This window comes from Schistocerca serialis, chromosome 9, assembly GCF_023864345.2.
Source record: "Schistocerca serialis cubense isolate TAMUIC-IGC-003099 chromosome 9, iqSchSeri2.2, whole genome shotgun sequence".
NCBI lineage: Eukaryota > Metazoa > Arthropoda > Insecta > Orthoptera > Acrididae > Schistocerca > Schistocerca serialis.
In genome coordinates, this window is record NC_064646.1 from 197,381,110 (window position 1) to 197,408,254 (window position 27,145).

Below are 27,145 nucleotides of genomic sequence, written 5' to 3' on the forward strand. Positions count from 1 at the left end.
CTTCAGGTAACCCCAAAGGCAATAATCGCACGGACTGAGGTCTGGGCACCTGGAAGGGCAAGCATGACGAAAGTGGCCGCTGAACACACGATCATCACCAAACGACGCGTGCAAGAGATCTTTCACGCGTCTAGCAATATGGGATGGAGCGCCATCCTACACAAATATCGTACGTTCCAGCAGGTGTTTATCAGCCAGGCTGTGGATGATGCGATTCTGTAACATATCGGCGTACCTCTCACACGTCGCGGTAGCAGTTACGAAACCAGAATCAGGCATTTCCTCGAAGAAATAAGGCGCGATAACGGTAGATGTGGTAAATCTAACCCATACCGTGACTTTCTCGTCGTGCAATGTAGTTTCCACGACAGTTCTAGCATTTTCGGTAGCCAAAATTCTGCAGTTGTGAGCGTTGACAGACCCTCGGAGCGTAAAATTAGCTTCGTCGGCCCACAACACGTTACTCAACCAATCGTCATCTTCCGCCATCTTTTGAAACGCCCAAAACGTAAATGCCCTCCGCTCACTAAATCGCCAGGTAACATTCCATGATGCCGATGGATTTTGTACGGATAGCATCGGAGGGTACGCCTAAGTGGCAACGAAACCGTAGTGTATGGAATGCCGGTGCGACGTGTGACTGCACGAGCGCTGACTTCCCCATGCATAGACGAACCCGCTACAGTCTCCATTTCTTCCTGAACTGTCTCAGCAGCATTACGCCTTGTGCTCGGTCGGCCACTACGGGGTCTATCGTCTAAACAACCCGTGGCTTCGAACTTCGATATCATTCTCGCCACAGCTGCATTTATCAACGGACCTATACCCGTTCGAATCCCCTTCCTATGGCTATAGGATCGTAACGCTGAACTAGCACATTCCGCATTCTGATAACAGTTTCACTAAAAGCGGCTTTTCACGTAACGTCAACATGCTGCGACTGCTGGCGCATCTGATTCTCTCTCTCATTACACGATTGTCATGCGCAGTCACTGACGTTTTGCTGTTCAGCGCCATCTGTCGGACATTTTGTGAACTTTGTTTTCTTTTTAGTTCTAATAAAACCCCATGCAATGCCAAGCATGTGGTGTTAATTTTTACCTCTCTATCTACATTATTCCGTGGTTTATTAAGTTTACAAATTTATACTGACTTTTTGATCACCCGGTACATTTTCACGCCGTGTGATACGCCGGTACAACAAGCCGCAGTCGCGATGGGCTACAATCCGACCTTTATCAAAGTCGGAAACGTGATGGTACGCATTTCTCCTCCTTACACGAGGCATCACATGAACGTTTCACCAGGCAACGGCGATCAACTGCTGTTTGTGTATGAGAAATCGGTTGGAAACTTTCCTCATGTCAGCTCGTTGTAAATGTCGCCACCGGAGCCAACCGTGTGTAAATGCTCTGAAAAGCTAATCATTTGCATACCACAGCATCTTCTTCCTGTCGGTTAAACTTCGCGTCCGTAGCACGTCATCTTCGTGGTGTAGCAATTTTAATGGCCAGTAGTGTAAATATAGCTACGTTTAGCTGCAGTAGCGACTGTAGCTTACCTAATGACAAGATTCTACCAACAAAAATTTATGGGTTTATACAATCTAAACGTAGGGAGTCCGATTATAGGTCAGATTCTTAGACAGCTGTCAGCTGTAACCGAAAGTTACTCGAAGCAGGCCTGAAGATGACTTAATGTAAAGTCGAAACTGGTAGCCTAAAAATAAAACCTAAATAACGGCTATTGGTATTGTATTGTTGGTACATCAGGTTGGCAAAACTACAAATCGAATGCAGGTGTAGCGGTAGAAAAATCAACAAATCGGTACGCATGCTACGTCTTCGGTTTCAATGAATATACATCCGATGCACCACTTATTTTGTAGGCGAGCTGTGCCACAGGTACCTAGTTCGCCTACACTATACAGCCCCTTTACGTATCAGGCTTCCACTGTAATGCGGCTCACGCCGCCGCTGTCTGCCGGAATCGCGGCTACCTGTAGGATGGGCGGGGGGGGGGGGGGGGGGGGGGGAGCGCACTCGCGTTGCGGCGGTTTGCGCCGGTGGCCTCTTTGAGCTACCATTAGCGACTGCCGCGGGCTTTGATCCGCCGCCACCTGTCCTCGCCCCACCCCACCGCCAGGTCGTCCCACAGTTCTGCGTGACCGGCGCGCGGGACGTGACCGCCCGCCGACGTGACCGGCGCGCGACCGCGGGACCCGCCCGCTGCGCTAATGGCGTCTGCGGCGGCACGCGCCGCCCACACGTGGCCGGCATTGTCTGCCGCCCGGATCCCCTCCAGCCTCCAGTACACACACACGCGAGTGCAGCTGAGCTGCTGTCCCACAGTCATCAGCCGGAAACGTGCATCTCTCCACGCTTGTCTGCAATGTGAAACAGTGTCCATCTCTAAATAACTGCTACAAACAACAACACTCCCCTATCCTCAGCCACCCATCCTTCCTTTTATAACCAAACTGGCTATTCCTTGATGCCGCAGGATGGGCCATCAACTCGCAGCCCTGGTGATTTGTGGAGATGAGAAATAAATAGATAAAATAGCTGTCCTGTTAACAAATGAGAGAATTCGAACCTGAAAAAACTTTTGTTCGCTGATTGTGGTCACATCTAACCCCTTTTCCTACTACAGGTCTAGCCCATTTTCCTATTAAAGATATTTCTGTTGCACAGTAGACTGAACTGCATGAAAAGAAATATTAGTACACCTGGGAAGGCGACGTCGATTTTAAACCGATACGGTATATGCTACGTGGGGGATAGTAGATGTACTGATAATGGGATCAATCTCGTACGCCAGCAGATAGCGTAGTGGAATAGTCACAAAAGCGCTACCTGTTTTTAACTTTCAAAAAGGCTTCCTCACTGCCTGAAGGCTCAGTGTGGTGCAGACGTCTGAAGCAGGCAGGCACTCGTCCTTCCTACGGTCAACTTCACAGCAAACATAGACATAGCCAAAGCCTTGCAGACAAAAAAGAAAAATTACACGAAGCGAAATGTACCGTCAGGAGGGCTACGCGAGAGGCGTCCAACGAATTCTAAAGTAGTGTTCTATGTACTGACTTAGCAGAAAATCCTAAGAAATTTTAGTCTTATGTCAAAGCGGTAGGTGGATCAAAACAGATTGTCCACACACTCTGTGACCGAAATGGTACTGAAACAGAGGATGACAGACTAAAGGCCGAAATACTAAATGTCTTTTTCCAAAGCTGTTTCACAGAGGAAGACTGGACTGTAGTTCCTTCTCTAGATTTTCGCACAGGTGGCAAAATAGTAGATATCGAAATAGATGACGGAGGGATGGAAAAAAATCAAATCGCTCAAAAGAGGAAAAACCGCAGCACCTGATGGGATACCAGTTCGATTTTACACAGAGTACGCGAAGGAACTTGCCCCTCTCTTTGCAGTGGTGTACCGTAGGTCTCTAGAAGAGCGTAGCGTTCCAAAAAGGTTGGAAAAGGGCACACGTCATCCCCGTTTTCAAGAAGGGACGTCGAACAGATGTGCAGAACTATAGACCTATATCTCTGTCGTCGATCAGTTGTAGAATTTTGGAACACGTATTATGTTCGAGTATAATGACTTTTCTGAAGAGTAGAAATCTATTCTGTAGGAATCAGCATTGGTTTCGAAAAAGACGATCGTGTGAAACCCAGCTCGCGCTCGTCCACGAGACTCAAGAGGGCCATAGACACGGCTTCCCAGGTAGATGCCGTGTTTCTTGACTTCCGCAAGGTGTTTGATACAGTTCTCCACAGTCGTTTAATGAACAAAGTAAGAGGATATGGACTATCAGACCAACTGTGTGATTGGATTGAAGAGTTCCTAGGTAACAGAACGCAGCATGTCATTCTCAATGGATAGAAGTCTTCCGAAGTAAGAGTGATTTCAGGTTTGCCGCAGGGGAGCGTCGTAGGACCGTTCCTATTCACAATATACATAAATGAGCTTGAGGATAACATTGGAAGTTCACTGAGGCTTTTTGCGGATGATGCTGTAGTGTATCGAGAGGTTGTAACAATGGAAAATTGAACTGAAATGCAGGAGGATCTGCAACGAATTGATCCATGGTGCAGAGAATGGCAACTGAATCTCAATGTAGACAAGTGTAATGAGCTGCGGATATGTAAAAAAAAAAAAAAAGTCGTTTACCATTTAGCTACAATAATCGATGAAGCAGATACCAGATTGAGATTCATTGGAAGAATCCTAAGGAAATGCAATCCGAAAACAGAGGAAGTAGGTTACAGTAGACTTGTTCGCCCACTGCATGAATACTGCTCACTGGTTTGAGATCCGTACCAGATAGGTTTGACAGAAGAGATAGAGAAGATCCAACGGAGAGCAGCTCACTTCGTTACAGGATCATTTAGTAATCGCGAAAGCGTTACAGAGATGGTAGATAAACTCCAGTGGACGACTCTTCAAGAGAGACGCTCAATAGCTCGGTACGGGCTTTTGTTGAAGTTTCGAGATAATACCTTCACCGAGGCGTCAAACAGTGTATTGCTCCCTCCTACGTATATCTCGCGAGGAGATCATGAGGATAAAATCAGATATAAGAGCCCACGCAGAGGATACCGACAATCTTTCTTTCCACAAACAATACGAGACTGGAATAGAAGGGAGAAGCGATAAAGGTCCTCAAGGTACCTTCCGCCACACACCGCCTGGTGGCTTGCGGAGTATGGATGTAGATGTAGATGAGCGAGCTTCAAAGGAACCTAATTGTGGTCTTTCGAGTGGCGGCGTACTAGTTTCGAAGAATTGCTGCACAACTTGGACGTTCTGCGACGTTGTGCAACAATACTGGTACAAATGGTCACGTCAACATTCTTACACTTGTAGACGACGTTGTGGCCGTCCACGCTGCAAGGATCGTCGTATTGTAATGGCAAGAGTGGCAGAGCGTACAGCTACCACAGCGCAGATAAGAAGGCTTGTGAGCCCAGAAGTGACAACACGAACGTGGCGAACAGGTTATTAGCAGTGGAACTATGGACATGCACGCCTCTAACCCATCTTCCACTCACACCACTGCATCGACACGAACGACTGGTGGCGTTAGAGGATGACTTGGAAGATGGTATGGGCCGCCATGGACTTCAGCGATGAAAGCAGATACTGCCAGCACGCAACTTATGGTGGTATGCGCATATAGTGTAAACCTGGCGAACGCTGTCTCGTTGAGTGCATTTATCTAAGACACACTGACACCATCAAAAGACTTGTGGTCTGGTGTACAATAAGCTACAAATCTCGTTCACCTTAGTTGTTTCTGGAGGGGACACTAACCAGGGCTCGGTACGTGCAGAATGATGTGAGACCTGGAGACAAAAGGGAATAGCCAGAAATAAGTAATAGGCAAGAAGCTAAAGGGATCAATCTATACGAAGATAAAAGAAACAAACCTTACACGACGAAGGAGTTATGCAAATAGGTCACGAACTGATATTCATATAGGCAGTGACGAAAAATGCAAAACCGTAAAGCTCGGCAACCAAAGGATGAATGTGTGACGCTGCAGCCAAATCTCACCAGGCGTCTGGCAAGGACAGTAAACTTTGACATGTCGACACCAGGGCATAAAATCCTTGCCAGCGTCATTCCAAGAACTCAGCTGGTCAGAAACTATGCATCGCACGCAGCCGATAAAGGAAGCTAAAGGAATCAATCCATACAAAGATAAAAGAAACAAACCTTACACCACGAAGGAGTTATGCAAATAGGTCACGAACTAATATTCATATAGGCAGTGACGAAAAATGCAAAACGGTAAAGCTCGGCAACCAATGGATGAATGTGTGACGCTGCAGCCAAATCTCACCAGGCGTCTGGCAAGGACAGTAAACTTGGACATGTCGACACCAGGGCATAAAATCTTAGCCAGTGTCATTCCAAGAACTCAGCTGGTCAGAAACTATGCCTCGCACGCAGGCGCGTGCGCAGTATACGCAGATATCAGCATTTGAGTGAGGACTTGAGTTGGGCTCAAAGAAGCCGGATGGAGCAATCGGCTCGACATTTGAATAGGAACAGCGCCACTATTTCACGGTATTTGGAGGAACGGGTGAATTTTGGACGAACACAGTGTCAAAAAGGAGCGGCCGGTCTAAAGAGACGACAACAGTGAGGACCGGACAATCGTCAGGGAGGCACTCAGAGCCCAACATTTATCATTATCAACGATCCGACGTGCGACTGGTGCTTCAGGGACCTCAAGGGCCATTAACAGGCGGCTGACAGGGACAGGGCTAAACTCAAGACGCCCTTTTCGCCGACTACCATTGGCTTCTGTGCACCAACAATCAAGTTTGCAGTGGCGTCGAGCACATTCGGCCTCTAATCTCATTGTATGGAGTAGAACTGTCTCCAGCGATGAGTCGCGGTTTGAAATGAGACCCGATGAGCAGCGAAGACGTCTCCGGAGACGCGCCAGATAGCAATGGGATACCAGCCCTACTGACGCTGGCCACACGGCTCGATATTCAGGAGTGATGGCCTGGGGTACCATTTTCTAACGTAGCAGTCCCCCTTTGGTTAGCATCCTCGTCATCTTTCCAGAACGGCGGTAAGTCGAAGATACTCTACCCCCACATTTTGTTGCTCTTTATAGCAAGCCATTGTGGATTTACGTTTAAGGAAGATAATGTCCGCCCTCACATGCTGAGAGTTTCTACTGCTTGCCTTCATTCTTACCAAACACTGCCTGGGCCAGCAAGGTTGCCAGATCTCACCCTAATTGAGAACGGTTTGAGCACTGTCTGGCAGAGCTCTCCAACAAGCCCGAGGTTTTGACGATCTAACATGCCAGTTGCAGACCATTTGTGACGGGATCTCCGAGGATGATATCCGACAACTCTGTCAATCAATGCCAGGCCGAATAATTGATTGCATTAGGGACACATGTGGATCAACGCGATATTGAATTTCTCAATTTGTGGAGCTCTTTCCCTTGAATAAACCGCGAAATTTTTCTGGAATTGTAATAATTTGTTCGTTTGTACATGTGCATCACATGAACTGATTTCCGTCCCTTTCGGATAATTCCTCCGTTCTGAGCTTTTTCTTTTTTTGTCTTATACTGGTGATCAAAGCAGATTAAATGGGAGACAGTTTTTCCACGCTGTGGAAACTAAATCAAACCAAAATTCTGGGCTACTCGCTGGTATGACGTCATTCTACAGGAAAAGTTAATAACGTAATAAACACTATACAATAAAAACATGAGATCTTCCAGAGAGCTGTATTCTTTCACATGAGATCAGATACAGGACGTAAATATCAAGAGAGAATGTGGTTCACTATGAGAGATATCATATTTGAAATTCAACAAGGACATCATTACCATTCTTGCCCCATGAGCATCACGCAATGCCACACTCGCGTAATAAAAGTGAGCGAGGGTAGCCCCGAGCATACTGACACATAGCCACGTAATCACTACTGATCTAAATTATCACACAAGATCGTTTCCTTCGCAATGGAAGCTTATTCAATTCAAACAACATTTCCGCAATTGACCAGACTAATACGTGTAAGAAAGTGTTGCCTTGTAAGATCTGGAGTAGAGGCCAGACAGCGTTTCTCTGTGGTTTTAAGGAATCGGATACAGCACAGCAGTGTGCCTTCTCCGAGAACATGTAATTAAAATAGTCAACTTTACCGGTCGTTGTAGTGACGACGGTTGCTGGGCTCTGGTCTAGCTGGACGGAGCTTTATCCTGGCATTAAGGTCTGGAAATCTGTCATGTAGATACGACCATTACGATGGGAGAAAATAGTTCAATGCGCGAAATTTGAACGCAATGTCTCCCATCCTACTGATTTATCGTCGTCTTGTGACTTTCTGAACTTAATTGATCGGTACAATTGGCTCCAAGAACTATGGGACTTAACATCTGAGGTCATCAGTCCGCTAGACTTAGAATTACTTAAACCTGATTTAACCAAAGGACATCACACATCCATACCCTCAGCCAGGATTCGAACCTACGACTGTAGCAGCAGCACGGTTCCCGACTGAAGCTTCTAGATCCGCTCGGCCACAGCGGCTGCCGACTTAACTGATCGGAAAATTATATATATTCTGGATGTAATGCGTATAAGCGCAAGTACTTCTAATAGTGACTGAGGACTGTGTACTCAGTATAACATCCGTATTTAGTTCATTTTCTGACCAATAACTATAGCCACTACAAGTCGTGTGTCTTAAGAGTGGTTAGCATCACCAAATGCATGTTGCAAGAGCGAGCAATTAGGGTTGCTTTTCCCCTGGACAGCAGGCCAGTGGTTGACGTGTGGACGCATGAACGCCAAAATGGGAAGTCTATACTGACAGGCGTAGCCTACTTAGTGATTCAGTAAGACCATGCAGAAAACATCATTTCGTATACTTTGTGACGTGTTTGTGGGGAGATTGTTCGACTTAGCAAAAAAAAAAAAAAAAAAAAAAAAAAAAAAAAAAAAAAAAAAAAAAAAAAAAAACAGCCAGTACACCGATGTCTATCCATACTGTGGTATCACATATAAAAATAACTGCATTTACACCCGCTACACCATGTATATATGAACCCAAGTCCGTTGCATCAATTGAATTTCTCTGCTGCGATAGGCTTATTTCGGCTAAAATTGCCATTCAAGGTATCTAAGAATAATATATATATTATTTTACTATTATTAACTTAATTTTATTGTATATACATGTTATGGCTATAAGGTGTTGACTTCGATATCATATCAGTGGGTACTGTGGCTTTTTAAATTTATGTCTATGACTTTGTGATATGCATTTGTACTTGAGAGAATTTGTGACAGCTTCTTGGCCTTTTTAAAACTTGGACAACTCCACTGATGCTAAAAATGACCAAAAAGCTGTCACAATTTCGCCAAAAGACAAACACAGATCTCAAAATCATATTCAGCAATTTAATAAGCGACAGTACCACCTACGTGAAATAGATGTCAAGAATAACTATACGTAAGTATCAAAGTATACACACACCATATAGCCATAATATACAAATTCAAAAAAATTAACCAAGTAAGGATAAAATTCTATGTATTATTTATGGATAGCTTGACAGTGGCTATAGCAGCCGAAATAGGCCGATCGCAATAAAGAAATTCAGTTGAAGGAACGGATATGGTTAGAAGACTTTTATCACCGAGCGGGCCCAGGAGAACGTGAAGTATGATTGGTAAACATTGCAAATGATCCGTCCTTATCATTCGATGGTAGTTTACCTAGGAAACACGCTTATGGTTTCAGATATCTGAGGTAAACTGTTAATAATGAATTAATTTGCTGATTCAGTTTATTGACTCGTCAATTAATTACGCTGTAGGCCCGTGATCACTATAATTGGAATCGTAATTAAGTTTATAGTATTAATCCTTGAGCGGAAACTTGATTATTACGTAATTAAAAAACTTCTGTGTATGGGACTGAACTGCACAGCTGCTGACGCATCTGCACAAGTGTTACACATCTCAGAAAAGTCTCAGGGCTACAAACTGATTCCTACTCTCAGTCAGGATCTGCTATAAGGTTCTTTTCTCCCCAGTTGGAATATGCGACTCCACAGTACTTGCTACATCTATAACTTACTGTTGTTTCTTCTACTTTATTTTACTTCCTCACTAATTTCCTGTCGGCCGCTGTGGCCGATCGGTTCTAGGCGCTTCAATCTGGAACCGCTACGGTCGCAGGTATGAATCCTGCCTTGGCCATGGATGTGTAGGATGTCCTTAGATTAGTTAGGTTTAAGTAGTTCTGAGTTCTAGGGGACTGATGACCTCAGATGTTAAGTCCCATAGTGCTCAGAGCCATTTGAACTAATTTTCCTTCGCTGTACACGTGTACTTTGATACTGGAGACACATTCATAACATACATATTAAGTTTCATGCAAGTAAACGATGACACCTGTTGAGCTTACAGTATATTTAAAAGATTATGTTCAGCCATATGGTGCTCCCTCCGCTAAGGATTAAGACTTTTTTTTTTTTTTGTAGACGGCGCATTATTTTTGAAAACTTGCAATGTTCACTTTAACCACTCTTAGATCTCCTCTCCAAGGAGCAGAGCGAGTTGTTACAGATTTGCCCTATTATAGAGTTGCAGTTCTTTTGAGCCAAACATTAGAAAAGGGATGGAAGTGAGGTAAAGGAAATTCCAACTGGAGATACTTGGGAGAGGAATTTTATGACATTACGAGCGGCTTCGCAGAATTAAACTTAATCGTCGAGAGCTTCAAGAGCTGGCGGACTGCTGTTTACGGTTCGGCTATGAGTTGTGTGTTTCGGCCACGGCGGGGCGGGCACGAGGACCCGCGTGGACGACAAATACAAGCCATCAGGGATTAACAACTGAAATATTAAGCTGTTGTTCAGCTTGCCTCCAACATGATTGCCTTCTTTAAATATTCCAGGCTGTTGGCAGAGCTCTTTTACTAGAACGGTGACTGTGCGCCAGTAGTCCAACAGAAGTTGCGGACACTCAAGGGTATTTAAAAAGGCATTGGTTCGATGTCTACTAAAGGTCTGGAGAAAATGGTTGCAAAATCCGAAAAGACAGCTTCTTCTGAAGTGCTATGAGGAAGAGGGAGGAAAGGAGTTCATCAGGCGTTTGTCGAAAATATGGCCACTGTACCGCAGGAGAGGTCGAGAGTGACGTGCAGACAGAGTGTGCCCAAACCTTGAGCATGCCAGTGAGCACGGTGCATAAAATCCTGTATTGCTATCCATACTAAATCATTCATTTTCTGGTGCTTTTTCCTGCTGACCTATCTCGTGGTCGTGCGGTAGCGTTCTCGCTTCCCACGCCCGGGTTCCCGGGTTCGATTCCCGGCGGGATCAGGGATTTTCTCTACCTCGTGATGGCTGGGTGTTGTGTGCTGTCCTTAGTTAGGTTTAAGTAGTTCTAAGTTCTAGGGGACTTATGACCACAGCAGTTGAGTCCCATAGTGCTCAGAGCCATTTGGACCATTTTGGACCTGCTGACCTGCCAGGTAGCAAACTTTCCTTCCGGGTTCCTTGTTCCCATGGAAGTGGACAATGAATGGCCGTAGAATATCCTATGGACAGACAAAGCCCATTTCTATCTCCAAGAACTTGCCAATAAACCAAATTACAGAATATTGTTGATGTGGTCTTCAGCCCTGAGACTGGTTTGATGCAGCTCTCCATGCTACTCTATTTTGTGCAAGCTTCTTCATCTCCAAGTACCTACTGCAGCCTACATCCTTCTGAATCTGCTTAGTGTTTTCATCTCTTGGTCTCCCTCTACTATTTTTACCCTCCACTCTGCCCTCCAATACTAAATTGGTGATCCCTCGATGTCTCAGAACATGTCCTACCAACCGATCCCTTCTTCTAGTCAAGCTGTGCCACAAACTCCTCTTCTCCCCAATTCTATTCAATACCTCATCATTAGTTATGTGATCTACCCATCTATTCTTCAGAATTCTTCTGTAGCACCTCAATTCAAAAGCTTCTATTCTCTTCTTGTCTAAACTATTTATCGTCCACGTTTCACTTCCATACATGGCTACACTACTTTCAGGAACGACTTCCTGACTTTTAAATCTATACTCGATATTGACAAATTTTTCTTCTTCAGAAACGCTTTCTTTGCCATTGCCAGTCTATATTTTATATCCTCTCTACTTCGACCATCACTAGTTATTTTTCTCCCCAAATAGCAAAACTCCTTTACTACTTTAAGTGTCTCATTTCCTAATCTAATTCCCTCAGCATCACCCGACTTAATTCGACTACATTCCATTATCCTCGTTTTGCTTTTGTTGATGTTCATCTTATACCCTCCTTTCAAGACACTGTCCATTCCGTTCAACTGCTCTTCCAAGTCCGTTGCTGTCTCTGACAGAATTACAATGTCATCGGCGAACCTCAAAGTTTTTATTCTTCTCCATGGATATTAATACCTACTCCGAACTTTTCTTTTGTTTCCTTTATTCCTTGCTCAATATACAGATTGAATAGCATCGAGGGTAGGCTACAACCCCGTCTCACTCCCTTCCCAACCACTGCTTCCCTTTCATACCCCTCGACTCTTATAACTGCCATCTGGTTTCTGTACAAATTGTAAATAGCCTTTCGCTCCCTATATTTTACCCCTGCCACCTTCAGAATTTGAAAGAGAGTATTCCAGACAACATAGTTAAAAGCTTTCTCTAAGTCTACAAATGCTAGAAATGTAGGTTTGCCTTTCCTTAATCTTTCTTCTAAGTTAAGTCGTAGAGTCAGTATTGCCTCACGTGTTCCAACATTTTTACGGAGTCCAAACTGATCTCCCCGAGGTCCGCTTCTATCAGTTTTTCCATTCGTTTGTAGAGAATTCGTGTAAGTATTTTGCAGCCGTGGCTTATTCAACTGATAGTTCGGTAATTTTCACATTTGTCGACACCTGCTTTTTTTGGAACTGGAATTATTATATTCTTCTTGAAGTGTGAGGGTATTTCGCCTGTCTCATACATCTTGCTCACCAGATGGTAGAGTTTTGTCAGGACTGGCTCTCCCAAGGCCGTCAGTAAGTCTAATGGAATGTTGTCTACTCCGGGGGCCTTGTTTCGGCTTAGGTCTTTCAGTGCTCTGTCAAACTCTTCACGCAGAATCATATCTCCCATTTCATCTTCATCTACATCCTCATCCATTTCCATAATATTGTCCTCAAGTACATCGCCCTTGTATAGACCCTCTATATACTCCTTCCATCTTTCTGCTTTCCCTTCTTTGCTTAGAACTGGTTTTCCATCTGAGCTCTTGATATTCATGCAAGTGGTTCTCTTTTCTCCAAGGGTCTCTTTAACTTTCCTGTAGGCAGTATCTATCTTACCCCTAGTGAGATAAGCCTCTACATCCTTACATTTGTCCTCTAGCCATCCCTGCTTAGCCATTTTGTACTTCCTGTCGATCTCATTTTTGAGACGTTTGTATTCCTTTTTGCCTGCATTTTTATATTTTCTCCTTTTATCAATTAAATTCAATATTTCTTCTGTTACCCAAGGGTTTCTACTAGCCCTCGTCTTTTTACCTATTTGATCCTCTGCTGCCTTCACTATTTCATCCCTCAAAGCTACCCATTCTTCTTCTTCAGAATATTGGCTACATAAAATACACACGGGCGTAACCGGTATCACTTCATTCTCCAAAGGTAACTGTGTGGTACAGGTTGACGGCATACTTTATCTTAGGGCTGTATTTCTTCGAGAAGATGAGTCCTGATAGGTCTACCGTGAATGGTAAACCCTATCAGAGTCTTTTACGCACCAACGACATTCTAATCCATCAAGAACGTGGATTTATGGAAAGGATCATTTTTATTCGAGATGGGGCACATTCAGCGAAGCAGAGGCATTTCGGCAATGGTAGAACTATCGGCCGTCATTTCCCTACAGCCTGGCTATCCGGATGACATCTTAATCCGTGCGACTTATGGCTATGGGGTTGTCTGAAAGATGTGTTCACTGATCCAATTACGAACGTAGCTCAATTGAAGGTAAGCGTTGCCCAACGCGACCTGTGTGTGACCCCTATCCCTACCCCCTCCCTTAACCACCAACGCCCGGACACGGCGATATATTGTGGAATATGCTGTTTCTCGCTATCAACTTGAGGCAGAAAACGGTTGACAGTATATTTAAGATGTCTTGCTCCAGTTTCACGACAGAACCGATGTTATTTTGGTTTTTATGCGTTTTTGGCCCCAGGAAAATAAAAACCAATGTCATTTTCATTTGAATGCAGTTTTTTAGCTTCAGGACATCTAAAAACCGACTTTTCCCAACCGATGTGTTACGAACTTGCTCTGGTGGCTGGGCCTATATTGCCAAGACTGCCACAAGTGTTGAATGCCGATCTTGAACAGCCATGTGCATTGAACAGTACGGACGATGTTATGTCCAACTACTGTCGCATTGCGTTTCATTTGTCATTTGCAGCCGACTCCATTTACTTTAAATCGATTGTAGCGCCAAAATGTTCGTTAATCCTTTTTATTTTTATTTTCCAATACGTTACCCCGTGCGTCACTAATATGCCGCACAAGTCCAATTCTGAGCAGTGGTTCTCTTTCTACAGTGTTGTGAAATTGAAACTTTAATAGTGGACACGCTGTTTAGGAGGGAATAAGGAGCTTTAATAGCAGGGTATGCAGATACACGTACCAATATTATTCTTAAGACTACATCCTATATTTTAAATTACTTAAATAACAGAAGTTATTGAATACATTTTAGTCAGAAGTCCCAGAAGAATAGATAATTGTTTACGTTCTTGTAAAGAGCTTTTTCAGCATCGTGCGATCGTACATTGAGACAATCAAGTTGGCTGTATCTGCTTTTGGTTACATTCTCTGTTGTCGTTTGAGTGACACGGAATAAGCTCGAGTTAATTAGTGGTGTAGACTGGTGCCAAAATCGACAGACCTGTTCTTCAACATTCCTTATTCGTTTCAGATGTATCGTGCCGTCATTCAAAGACGCTATCTCTTCTGTAAACGATCCGACATTTCTAGCTCCTATCTCCACTTTCTCTCCCCTTAGTATCTGGCGTATGAGAGATGCGAGCTCAATGTAGCCTCTCAAAACCGCCAAAGGGCTACATTCGGCAGTCGGTGATACCTTTATCGTTTGATACGTTTTCTGTTGCCTTTCCTCTGCTCACTGTCACCGTCTGAATTCTTCTGTTTTGTTACATCCGTAAAATAAAGCGCTTGGAACATGTTTTCTGCGACTCTTTTGACAGAGTGTGAGATTTCGCCGGCTTCTTTCATAGTCGAATTTACGATGTGGAATAGGTCCAAAATATTCTTTATGCTAGATTGTATCATTTCCCCATTCCCCATGATGTTGGGACCTGGTGATATGTCGTCCTCCCGCTAAGCGGACTTGCTACTGGTTGCTGCTGAACATTTTCTTCAGTTCAGCCCGTAACTGTTCCCAGCTGTTGAGCTCCTCTTCATTGTTGTCGAACCACTGGTTGGCTGAGCTCAACAAATAAAAGTACATACTTACCACACATGTCATAAGACCTGTTCTATATGGCGTTTCGGTCGTATATTTTAACCTGTTGCGTGCGGTCCTGAACAGCTACGGAATACACTCCCTTCTCTGTTCCATCTTCTCCTCTTTCCTTTCTCTCTTATCTGCGTCCATTTCTTCCTGTTTCTTTTCTTCTCTATCCATCTGCCTTTCTCTCCTCTATACGTCTCCTCTTCCCCTTCTGATTCCATCTCCTCCTCACCCTCTCTTCGTTCATCTCCTCCTATCAGTTCTGTCTCTCCTCCCTCATCCTATTCACCTTCTCCTCCACCTCTCCCTCTCCATCTCCTTCTTTCCCTCTCGCTTCTACTCCCTCCTCTGTTCCATCTCCTCCTCTTTCCTTTCTCTGTCCATACATCTGTCTCCTCTCTCTTGTCTCAGTCCATCTCCTCCTCTTCCTTTTCTCTGTCCATTCTTTCTCCTCCTCTCTTTGTACATGTACTCCACTCCTTCTCGCCGGCCAGTGTGGCCACGTGGTTAAAGCCGCTTCAGTCTGGAACCGCGCGACCGCTACCGTCGCTGGTTCGAATCCTGCCTCGGGCATGGATGTGTGTGATGTCCTTAGGTTAGTTAGGTTTAAGTAGTTCTAAGTTCTAGGGGACTGATGACCTCAGATGTTAAGTCCAATAGTGCTCAGAGCCATTTTTTTTCCACTCCTTCTCGCTGCCCAATTCTTCCTACGCTCTGTCTCTCCATCTGGTCCTCATCAGTTTCACCATCTCCTCATCATCCCACTATCTACCTATACCTCTCTGCCTCTATCTCCTCCTCTCCCATCAGAGCCTATCTCCTCCATCCTACTTCTTGTCTATCAAATATCTCTTCCCCTAATCAAAATATCCACGGGTGTACTGCCGATCTACAGTGTCCAACGGGCACAATATTTCGGCGATCATACATGTCGCCATCATCAGGTGAACTGACGGACTGAGCTCCTGTGAACGTGCCCGCACGGAGATCCGTACGCTATGGCTGCTCAGATGGAACTGGGTTCGGTCGCGGCGGCAGGCGATTTAAATACCCTCCGCCTGCGACATGCTCCCTCCGCTGTCTGCGCCCCGCGCCACGGTCGCGCGGTGGAACAGATTGCGACGGCGTCTGATATGACGTCGGAGTGATGGCTCTGTCCGCTGTGGTCGTCACAACTGTACGTTTGATCGATTTACTCTTGATTAACCCATCCGCTGTTTCCCAAGCCTTGCTAAGGTTATAGCCACAGTCACGGTTTATGAGGTCGTCTTTGGCGGCCTCTCTAACAACGCTGTCCCAGTATCTCGACGTCTGTACCAGAATCCTCGTGCGTTCATACTCCATAGCGTGATTATGCGACAAACAATGTTCAGCGACCGCCGACTTGCTCGATACATCAGTCGAGTGTGCCTCTGGTGTTCACGGCATCGATCCTCGACGGTACGCATCGTCTGACCAATATACGACTTGCCACATTGACACGGAATCAGGTACACGCCGGCCTTCCTCAAACCGAGGTTATCTTTGGCGCTCCCCACCAGTGCACGAAATCAAAGCCGATGAAGTCAAATATCACCAGTAGAGAGAGGGCGGCCATTCGTGGTCTGAGGCAGCGCTCTGAAATTGTTGTCTTACCGACTGACAAAGGCAATGCTACAGTTGTTGTCCCCAATAAGGACTACACTGATAAGATGCAGAGCCTGCTAAATGACGATTCCTACCGGAAGATCAGCGTTGACCCCACAAAGAAGATGGAGAACAAGACGAGGTCGCTTCTCAAGGATGCAGATTTACCGGAGTGTGACGCTAAGAAATTGTTACCCAAGGTCCGGTACCGCCTAGACTATTTGGTCTCCCGAAGGTTCACAAAGAGGGGGTACCATTACGCCCCATTGTCAGCAACATCAGGGCACCTACATATTTGTTGGCCAAATACCTGACGCGAACATTAAGTTCTTATGTGGGTAAATGCACTCATCACATCCGTAATTCCGTGGATTTTGTTAAACGCCTTGACAGCTTCAGATTTGAGGAGTCAGATATCATGGCGAGTTTTGACGTCGTTTCCTTGTTTACGAGGGTACCCCTGCGACAGTCACTAGAATTGATTAGTCACAAGTTTGACGAGAAGACCACTGAACTTTTTAGGCATGTCTTGGCATCCACGTACTTTCTTTTTAATGGAGCATACTACGAACAAGCGGAAGGAGTCACCATGGGTAGCCCACTCTCACCGGTGGTAGCGAATTTGTACATGGAGAACTTCGAGGAGGAAGCCCTGTCATCACCCGAATGGAAACCTACCTGTTTTTTCCGTTACGTGGACGACACGTTCGTCATCTGGCCACATGGTATGGATTAACTCCTTGACTTCCTTACACATCTAAACTCCATACACCCCAACATCAAATTCACTATGGAGACTGAAACGGAGGGTAAATTACCTTTCCTTGACGTCTTGGTCAAGTGAAGGGCTGTCGGCACCCTAGGTCATGGGGTGTATCGGAAGACAACGCACACTGATCTGTATTTTCACGCAGACAGCTGCCACCACTCTTCACAGAGGAATGGGTACTTAAAACTCTAGTACATAGGGCGTGCACTATCTCTGACGCAGGAATTGGAATCTGAGAACTGTATTTCGAAGAAATAATGGGTACTCAGAGTGACAGATTCAACGTGCGCTTCGCCGAACCTCTACAGCACAACATGTGGAGATGGGTGAAATCACCAGGGAGGAGGTAGGCACTGCGTTTATTCTATATACAGGTGCACTCTCGGGGAGAATCGCCCGCATTTTGAAGAAACACTGGGTCGGAACTGCGTCCTCCGAATAAAACTCGTGCACTGGTCGGGAGCGCCAAAGATGACCTCGGTTTGAGGAAGGCCAGCGTGTTCCTGATTCCGTGTCCATGTGGCAAGTCGTGTATTGGTCAGACGATGCGTACCGTCGAGACGCCGTCGCAATCTGTTCCACCGCGCGACAGTGGTGCGGGGCGCAGACAGCGGAGGTAGTGCGTCGCAGGCACTATAACCCTGGGTTCGGTGTGCGGTGTGGGGCGGCGGTGGGGTGAGTGGACTGCCGTAGCCTGTTGTGGGGTTGTGTACCACTGTGGACTACGGCGGGGACGAAGCTTGTCCGCCGTTTCTAGATCCCCAGTTCTATACAACACAATACAATAAATAAGAAGTCATTCGTGATGCAGAAGTATCCTTGTGTCTCAGTATTTGTAACGACATACCTCCTGATCAATGTTTTGTATAACAATAATGTTTTGCTCGTATATTCTTTCAGGGGTATATACGAATATTGTGTGTGAAATGTGTCGCGAGTAGCTTTATGTGTAAAGAAGTAATGAATTCAAATGTCATGCTTCACGCTGCAGTTACTGTGCATGTACAGCGAAAATGTGCTGAGTGTTTCACCTTTTTCTCTTTCATCATTTTGTTCAGATTGTGACACGAAAGTTTCGGAAGGATTTGCCATTATGTGTAACGTTTGATGGAAGTCTCAATGCGCTCTTAATCTCAAATAATGGGTTCATGAGGGTATGAGTCTTAGCGCATTTGAGGCAAAACTGCTTCCCCTCCCTTCCACCCCACCCCATTTGTATGTAGGTGGCTGTTACTTCCACAGCGATTCTCTGCATACAGTAAGTGACACATGTAACAAGTTTGGTGGAAATCGGTCTTACCATCCTCTTCATTCTTCTTTTCAATATTTTCAATATATTCCTTCTCTCACCGATTCTCTGCAGAACCTCCTCATTCCTTACTTTTGTAACACCACATATTATATGTTTCGATTCTCTACTTTGCCGGTGTTCCCGAAGTCCATGTTTCACTAACACACAATGCTGTACTTCAAACGCACATTCTGAAATAAAGGCCCATCTTTGATACTAGTAGATTTTTTTTCACAAATATCCCCTCTTTGCCACTACTAGTCTGCTTTGGATGTGCTCCTTCAGCCTTCCGTCATGGACACTATGCTAGTTCGGTAGCAGCATTGTTCGCAGCTCGTGGTTGTGCGGTAACGTTCTCACTTCCCACGCCCGGGTTCCTGGACTTTGTTCCGGGTCTTTAGGTTAGTTACGTTTAAGTAGTTTTAAGTTCTAGGAGACTGATGACCATAGATGTTAAGTCCCATAGCGCTCAGAGCCATTTGAGCCATTTTTTTTTGGTAGCAGCATTCCTTAATTTCATCTACTTTGTGATCACCAATCCTGAGGTTAAGTTTCACTCTGATCTCATTTCTGCAACTTCTAATTCCTTTCGTCTTTCTTCAATTTACTCCAAGCCCTTATTCTGTAGTCATTAGAATCCTCATTCCATTCATCCGATCATGTAATTCTCCTTCAATTTCATTGAGGGTAATAATATCATCAGCGAATCTTATCATTGATATCCTTTCGCCTTGAACTTTAATTCCACTCTTGAACTTTGCTTGTATTTCTGTCATTGCTTCTTTGATATATATACTGAAGAGTAGGGACAAAAGTCTAGATCACTCTCTTACTGATTTTTAATCCGAGAAATTCATTCTTGGTTTTCAGATGTTATTCTTCCCTCTTCCCTCTTGTACGTATAGTATTTTACTCGTCTTTCCTCAGAATTTCGAACGTATTCCGCCATGCTACAGTTTCGAACGCTTTTTCCAAGTTGACATATCCAATGAACGAGTCTTGGTTTTTCTTTAGTCTTGCATACATTATCAATAGCAACGTGAGAACTACCTCTCTAGTGCCTTTACGTCTCCTAAAGCCAAACTGATCATCTAACAGATACCCAATTTTCTTTTCCATTCATCTGTATATTATTCTTGTCAGCAACTTGGATTCATAAGCTGTTAAGCTGACTGTACTATGATTCTCGTACTTGTCGCCCCTCGCTATCGTCGGAATTGTGTAGATAATATTCTTCCTAAATTCAGTGGGTACGTCGCTAGACTCGTACATTCTACACACCAACGTCAGTATTCGCTCTGTGGCAACTTCCCAATGATTTTAGAAATTCCGATGGAATATTATCTGTTCCTTCGCTTTATTTGATTTTAAGTCTTCCAGACCTCATTTAAATTCTGATCGTAATATTGGATCTCGTATCTTTGTTATATCGATTCCTGTTTCCTCTTCAATCACGTCTACAGACAAATGTTCCCGCTCATTGAGGCTTTCAATGTACTCCTTCCACCTATCCGCTCTTAATGTTACCAGCCTTGCTTTTAATTTCACCGAAGGTTTTTTGGCTTTGCTATACGTGTTTTATTCCTTCCGACAATCATTTCCTTTTCGATTTCTTCACACTTTTTTATGTAGCCATTCCGCCTCCCTTTCCCTGCACTTCCTGTTTATTTCATTTCTAAGTGAATTGTATTTCTGTGTTCCTGAATTTCCCTGAACATCTTTCCACTTCCTTCTTTCATCAATCAGCTGAAGTATTTCTTCTGTTACCCGTGCTTTCCTCGCAATTACCTTCCTTTCTTTCGAACTTCTATGATTGCGCTTTTCATAGATATCCATTCCTCTTCAACTGAATAAACTGCTGAACTTTTCGTTATCGCAGTACCTATTGCATCAAAGAACTTCAAGCGTATCTCTTCAGGCATGTCAGGCATCGCCCAAGACGTAACCTATGCACAGAAACAACTAGAATTATTAAAAGAGCAGACAGCAAAATAGGATTAGAAATTTCATTTGAAAAAAACATAATTTATGACTGACATCAAAGATGCACCATTTGATCTCAAAATTGGTAATAACTACATCTCTTTAGTAAAAGAATTTAAATATTTAGGTGAATGTATTGCAGAATATTGTAGTGAAAAGAAATCTGTCAGATCAAGAGTCCAGAAAATGGAGACGGCGTTTCAGTTAGCAAAACACGTTTACAACAAAAAAGAGTCTCTCGTGGAACTGCAAAATATGACATTACACAACAGTAATTAACTCCAAAGCTCTCTACGCATCTGAGACATCAAATTTTCAACACAGAACACATGTTGGAAGTGAAGGAACGCAAAATAACGTGGAAAATCTTAGGACCAAGAACTAAAGATTGTGTGCATTATCCAAAACCCAATGCAGAAATATATAAAAATATCTCCGAAATAACAGACACAATGCGCATGAGAAGAATCCAATTCATGGGATATTTAGAAAGAATGGACTCAAACATGTTAACGCACAAAAACCATACTATTTAAAGAACAAAACTACAAGACTCAACTGGTCAAACAGACGAAAAAGGACCTGTGAGAATTAGGGGCTCGCAATCTACATGACAGAAATGAAATTAGAAAAGTCACAAGCACACGGGGTTTTGAGGAAGAAGACAGAAAAACTGACCGACATACGCGGTCTACGCAACGAAAGCGAGCTCATTCGTTGCGTATGAAGGAATACTGGGCAAAATGGAAGGTCAACATATGTTGATTATGCGTGGTCCTAAGGGATCCATCTGCGAAGAAGAATATATACAGGGTGTTACAAAAAGGTACGGCCAAACTTTCAGGAAACATTCCTGACACACAAAGAAAGAAAATATGTTATGCGGACATGTGTCCGGAAACACTTACTTTCCATGTTAGAGTTCATTTTATTACTTCTCTTCAAATCACATTAATCATGGAATGGAAACACACAGCAACAGAACGTACCAGCGTGACTTCAAACACTTTGTTACAGTAAATGTTCAAAATGTCCTCCGTTAGCGAGGATACATGCATCCACCCTCCGTCGCATGGAATCCCTGATGCGCTGATGCAGCCCTGGAGAATGGCGTATGTATCACAGCCTTCCACAATACGAGCACGAAGAGTCTCTACATTTGGTACCGGGGTTGCGTAACAAGAGCTTTCAAATGCCCCCATAAATGAAAGTCAAGAGGGTTGAGGTCAGGAGAGCGTGGAGGCCATGGAATTGGTCCGCCTCTACCAATCCATCGGTCACCGAATCTGTTGTTGAGAAGCGTACGAACACTTCGACTGAAATGTGCAGGAGCTCCATCGTGCATGAACCACATGTTGTGTCGTACTTGTAAAGGCACATGTTCTAGCAGCACAGGTAGAGTATCCCGTATGAAATCATGATAACATGCTCCATTGAGCGTAGGTGGAAGAACATGGGGCCCAATCAAGACATCACCAACAATGCCTGCCCAAACGTTCACAGAAAATCTGTGTTGATGACGTGATTGCACAATTGCGTGCGGATTCTCGTCAGCCCACACATGTGGATTGTGAAAATTTACAATTTGATCACGCTGGAATGACGAAACTAAAATGAGCTCTAACATTTTCTTTGTTTGTGTGTGAGGAATGTTTCCCGAAAGTTTGCCCTTACCTTTTTGTAACACCCTGTATATATTTGATGTTTTCTTTCTTTTTCTATATCTTCTGTTAGCGTTCTACCGGATGCATACAAAGTTTGGAACTGAATACTGCGATGTAATTTTTACATTTCCCACTTATCAGGTATTGACTATTTATTGTACCCATTCCATGTAATTTTACAAGTTTTTCGAAGTTTAATGAGTTTCTCTCTGCTTGTTTCACAATTAAATTAAATTCAGATAGTTGAATGATTTCTACTAGATATCTGAATTTGGATTATCAGTTTTTGTGTAACTGTTCTTTCGTTGTGGGTGCATGGGACTATGATCAACGTGACCAAACACCCATCTTGTACCTCCGCAGAATGTCGCCCGCAGCAAAACAGCGTGTCGTATGCACCCACACACCTTCCATCCTCTCTCCCCGAACTGTTAATTACTAAACAAACTTCCGCCTTGTCTTCTGCGCAGGTGAGCACCCGGCGGCGATGCAGCGCGACAAGAACTCCGCCGGCGGCGTGCAGCCCCCGCAGGGCCTCCGGCGTGTCGTGGGGCAGGCTCTGCTGCTGGGGGCGCTGGCGACCGCCCTCGCCGCTCCTGCTCTGCCGTGAGGCGGCTGCGGTGCCTGGGGGCGGCGGATAGGCCCACCGAAGGACGCCAACACCTGTCCGTGATCGTGACGGCAGTACGAAGACGTACTGCTTTGCCCGCACCTCGCGGGCGGAACCGAGAGTGGAATAGGCCGGTGTTTCGACCAAAGGTGCTCTCACTTTCGTCCTATCGTCAACACCCTTCCTACTCTCACCGGATATTTTCCGACAGCAGAATGCTGGCGCATCTGTAGGTCAGCTGCCGTAAACGTGAAACTGTCCGGTACCTGCGGAGCTTGCTGTTTTTGTTCCTTACATCGTTCGGTGACGATAAGTCGAATGCAACGAAAATTTTTTGATACCGGTATCGTAACAGAATACCGCCTCCGGGACTAGAGGAGCCAACGTGCAATATTTAAAAATATTCTGCGGTGATACTCTATTAGCCGACGTTGTATTTTATTATGGCTTCCGATGCCATACGATGTTCAAGCCTACGTAACGTTTCGGCATTGCAGTTGCAACTGTAACTTATCGTAGTTACCTTTGCTAATGTCTCGAACGTGTAGCTTAATACTTATTCTTACAGGAGTCGTGTCAATTTTTTTGCAAAGCTGGAGGCACTCCCTGCTGTGGCTACGAGATGCCACCATTGAACAGTATCAAAGACGTGATTTGATGATGGACGAAATCGATCAATAAGCTATATTCTGAACTGCAGGACTTTTTAACGAATCACTACTGACGGGCTTAAGCATACGAAATTCACGACAAGAGAGGTGAAACTGCATTTTTCATCAACAAAGTTTCTCCATTATTTGGAATATTTACCGACTTCTCTTTATTAAATCCAATTTCCTATATACAGTTTTTCTTCACTCATGACATTTCACTGAAAATGTACATCTTTCCATTAGAGAATCAGAACAAAGAATCCCCATATCTTACAGAGTGAGTAAAACAAGAGAACTAATCATTTACTACGTACATCAAAAAAATATTCTCTCAGTATAATTAACCACAGAGAAATATTAAGAATCCCCTGATTAGTTTTACAGTACATTATTTCTTTCCGAAAGAATCGCATTTGAAAAGTTAAATCGATTTTGCATTTACTCGTAAATTCTGCTCACTTTTTACTTCCCTCTCTTCTACTGTTCTCTTCTTCCTCTTATTCTTTGGTCTTTCAACTTCTCAGTTTTGTCTCTACATACTATAACTTCAGACTTTTCCTAACCGTCAATGCTATATTTTTATTTCAATGTTTCTACATTTATAACTGAAAATCTGTTGTGTTGCTTGCAACTTACGCCCTACTAGTACCCTCTGCAGCAGCATTTTTCCGTTACTCCTCGTTTTCTTCCGTTTGTGAGGCACATGTGCGCTCTGGCCAAGGCAGCATCTTTCAATTCAGAATTTTTTTATGTGTTGAAAATGGTTAATAGTCATAAAAATCATTGCTGTTTCGAATTTTGTTTCTCGTAGTATTCCTTTGACGACTTCGTTAGGTAAGATTTTTATTTATTTTCTCGTAATTGAGAGATGTTATATTTCTTAAATTACTTCACTAAATCACTGTAGATGACATATTACGATGATTACCACCGTTGGAGAACTTGGACTGGGACCTCTGTTGTGAATTCCAAAGAAATAATTTGAAATAGGCTTCAGGGGATAATTACACCAGAAATGCTGGCTACAACGGACGTTGTTAATTCCTGTAACTGTGTTTGTCGTAAGGCAAGGAACATTCGCATAAATGAATTGCTGGTATCTCTCCAGAACAGGAACAAAATCAGTCAAGTTTCCCGCAGAAGTTTCACACACTTACTTTCGGGATATCTATAAAATCGAGAACGAGGACAGAACGCTCATATCTCTGGAAAAAAAGAATAGCCATTAAATCTACGTTTTACTACAAACTTTCCCACTATAGCATCGTAATTACATCTCTGTTAAGTTTAATTACAACGATCTTCCAAGTTTCATAAATGGGATCCGAACCTCGTAGACGCATCGTTGGCTGTGGCGCTTTCAGACTAAAGTGATTAGGCTGGGACAGTGAGAAGTTTGCGCGCCATCTATATAGTTCCATCTTCTTCGTTGCCGCCGTCGCCGTTGAGTTCGGTGAGGACGCAGAACTAAAGACAATTCAGTTCATGGACGCAATTAACATTTACCCGCTAATGCTTAAACTAAATCTGTGAGTGTAAGTGAAAAACGATTCTGGTCTACTTTTGGATCTAAAGAGGTGAAGCATACATACTATTTACAAACATTTATCTGTACGTAAGACTGTCGACAAACATTTATCTGTATGTAAGACTGTCGAAAATAGACTTTGTGGACGGTGGACGATTTTATGATATAGTCATATGTATATCAAGTGAAATGCGAAAAAACTCTTCCATCCTCATGTTAATACAACTGAATATGTAAGTGATGCAGCAGATGACTCTGAAGATATCATTATTTAAATGTTTCTTATTTTTGATTTCAACGTTCTGTACGTTTCCTTTGGCAAATAAACTACCTAAAACACTACTATGATATGTGAATCTTTGGTATTATTTACCCACGTAGAATGCCAGTTGTAGATGTAGGAGACCACTGGAGAAGTTAAAGGAGAATTAAAGAAACTATTAGACACAAAGGAATGAAAGACATTAGCTGCCACTGGACATGGTCTTAAATCAATGGGGAAACTTGAAACTCTTCCTGTATGGGCATTCGAATCGAAGTCTCCTACTTACTAGGCAGATGCGCTGACCACTACTCCTCTGGAAACAGGGGTCAGCGCACTGCATGGAATATGCTAGCACGCCACACGTGAGACACACGTTCTCAACCTATTAAAACAATACTGATGTAGTGCTCCTCGCCCATTATCCTCATTACTCGCGGCATTTCGCCGATCCCCGTAGGAGTTCGAACTATACATTTTCACTGAATGCAACACTGGCTGTCCTAGCCTTAATTATACAGGGTGGTCCACTGATCGTTACCGGGCCAAATATTTCACGAAATAAGTGTCAAACGAAAAAACTACAAAGAACAAAACTTGTCTAGCTTCAAGAAGGAAACCAAATGGCACAATGGTTGGCCCGTTAGATGGTGCTGCCAAAGGTCAAACGGATATCAACTGCGTTTTTTTTAAATAGGAACCTCCATTTTTATTACATATTCGTGTAGTACGTAGAGAAATTTGAATGTTTTAGTTGGACCACTTTTTTCGCTTTGTGACAGACGGCGCTGTAATAGTCACAAACATATGGCTCACAATTTTAGACGAACAGTTGCTAACAGGCAGGTTTTTTAAATTAAAATACAGAACGTGGGTACGTCTGAACATTTTATTTCGGTTGTTCCAATGTGATACATGCACCTTTGTGAACTTATCATTTCTGAGAACGCATGCTATTTCAGCGTGATTACCTGTAAATACCACATTAATGCAATAAATGCTCAAAATGATGTCCGTCAGCCTCAATGCATTTGGCAGTACGTATAACGACATTCCTCTCAACAGCGAGTAGTTCGCCTTGCGTAATGCATGTTGTCAGGCGTTGTCGGTGGATCACGATAGCAAATATCTTTCAACTTTCCCCACAGAAAGAAATCCGGGGACTTCAGATCCGGTAAACGTGCGGGCCATGGTATGGTGCTTCGATGACCAATCCACCTATCATGAAATATGCTATTCAGTACCGCTTCAACCGCACGCGAGCTATGTACCGGACATCCATCATGTTGGAAATACATAGGCATTCTGTCATGCAGTGAAACATCTTGTAGTAACACAGGTAGAGCATTACGTAGGAAATCAGCATACATTGCACCATTTAGATTGCCATCGAGAAAATGGGGTTAATTATCCTTCCTCCCATAATGCCGCACCATACATTAACCCGCTGATGTTCCTTTTGTCGCAGTCATGGTGGATTTGCCGTTGCCCAGTAGCGCATATCTTGCCGGTTTGCGTTACCGCTGTTGGTGAATGACACTTCGTCGCTGAAATAGATCGCGTGGAAAAAATCTATCATCGTCCCGTAATTTCTCTAGTGCCTAGTGGCAGAACTGAACATGACGTTCAAAGTCGTCGCCATGCAATTCCTGGTACATAGAAATATGTTACGGGTGCAATCGATGGTGATGTAGCATTCTCAACAC

At 43.9% G+C, this 27,145-nt stretch overlaps 1 protein-coding gene across 1 annotated transcript in view; it reads left to right on the forward strand.

Annotated features, from left to right (window-relative positions):
• The window catches only part of LOC126419317 (junctional adhesion molecule B-like), a 715,524-nt gene extending 690,054 nt beyond the window's left edge, over positions 1-25,470 (forward strand). The window contains exon 6 of the mRNA XM_050086497.1: positions 22,857-25,470. Within this exon, the coding sequence (XP_049942454.1) occupies positions 22,857-22,996 (140 nt within the window). The 3' untranslated portion in view covers positions 22,997-25,470. The remainder of the gene's footprint in view (positions 1-22,856) is intronic.
• Positions 25,471-27,145: the final 1,675 nt, after the last annotated feature.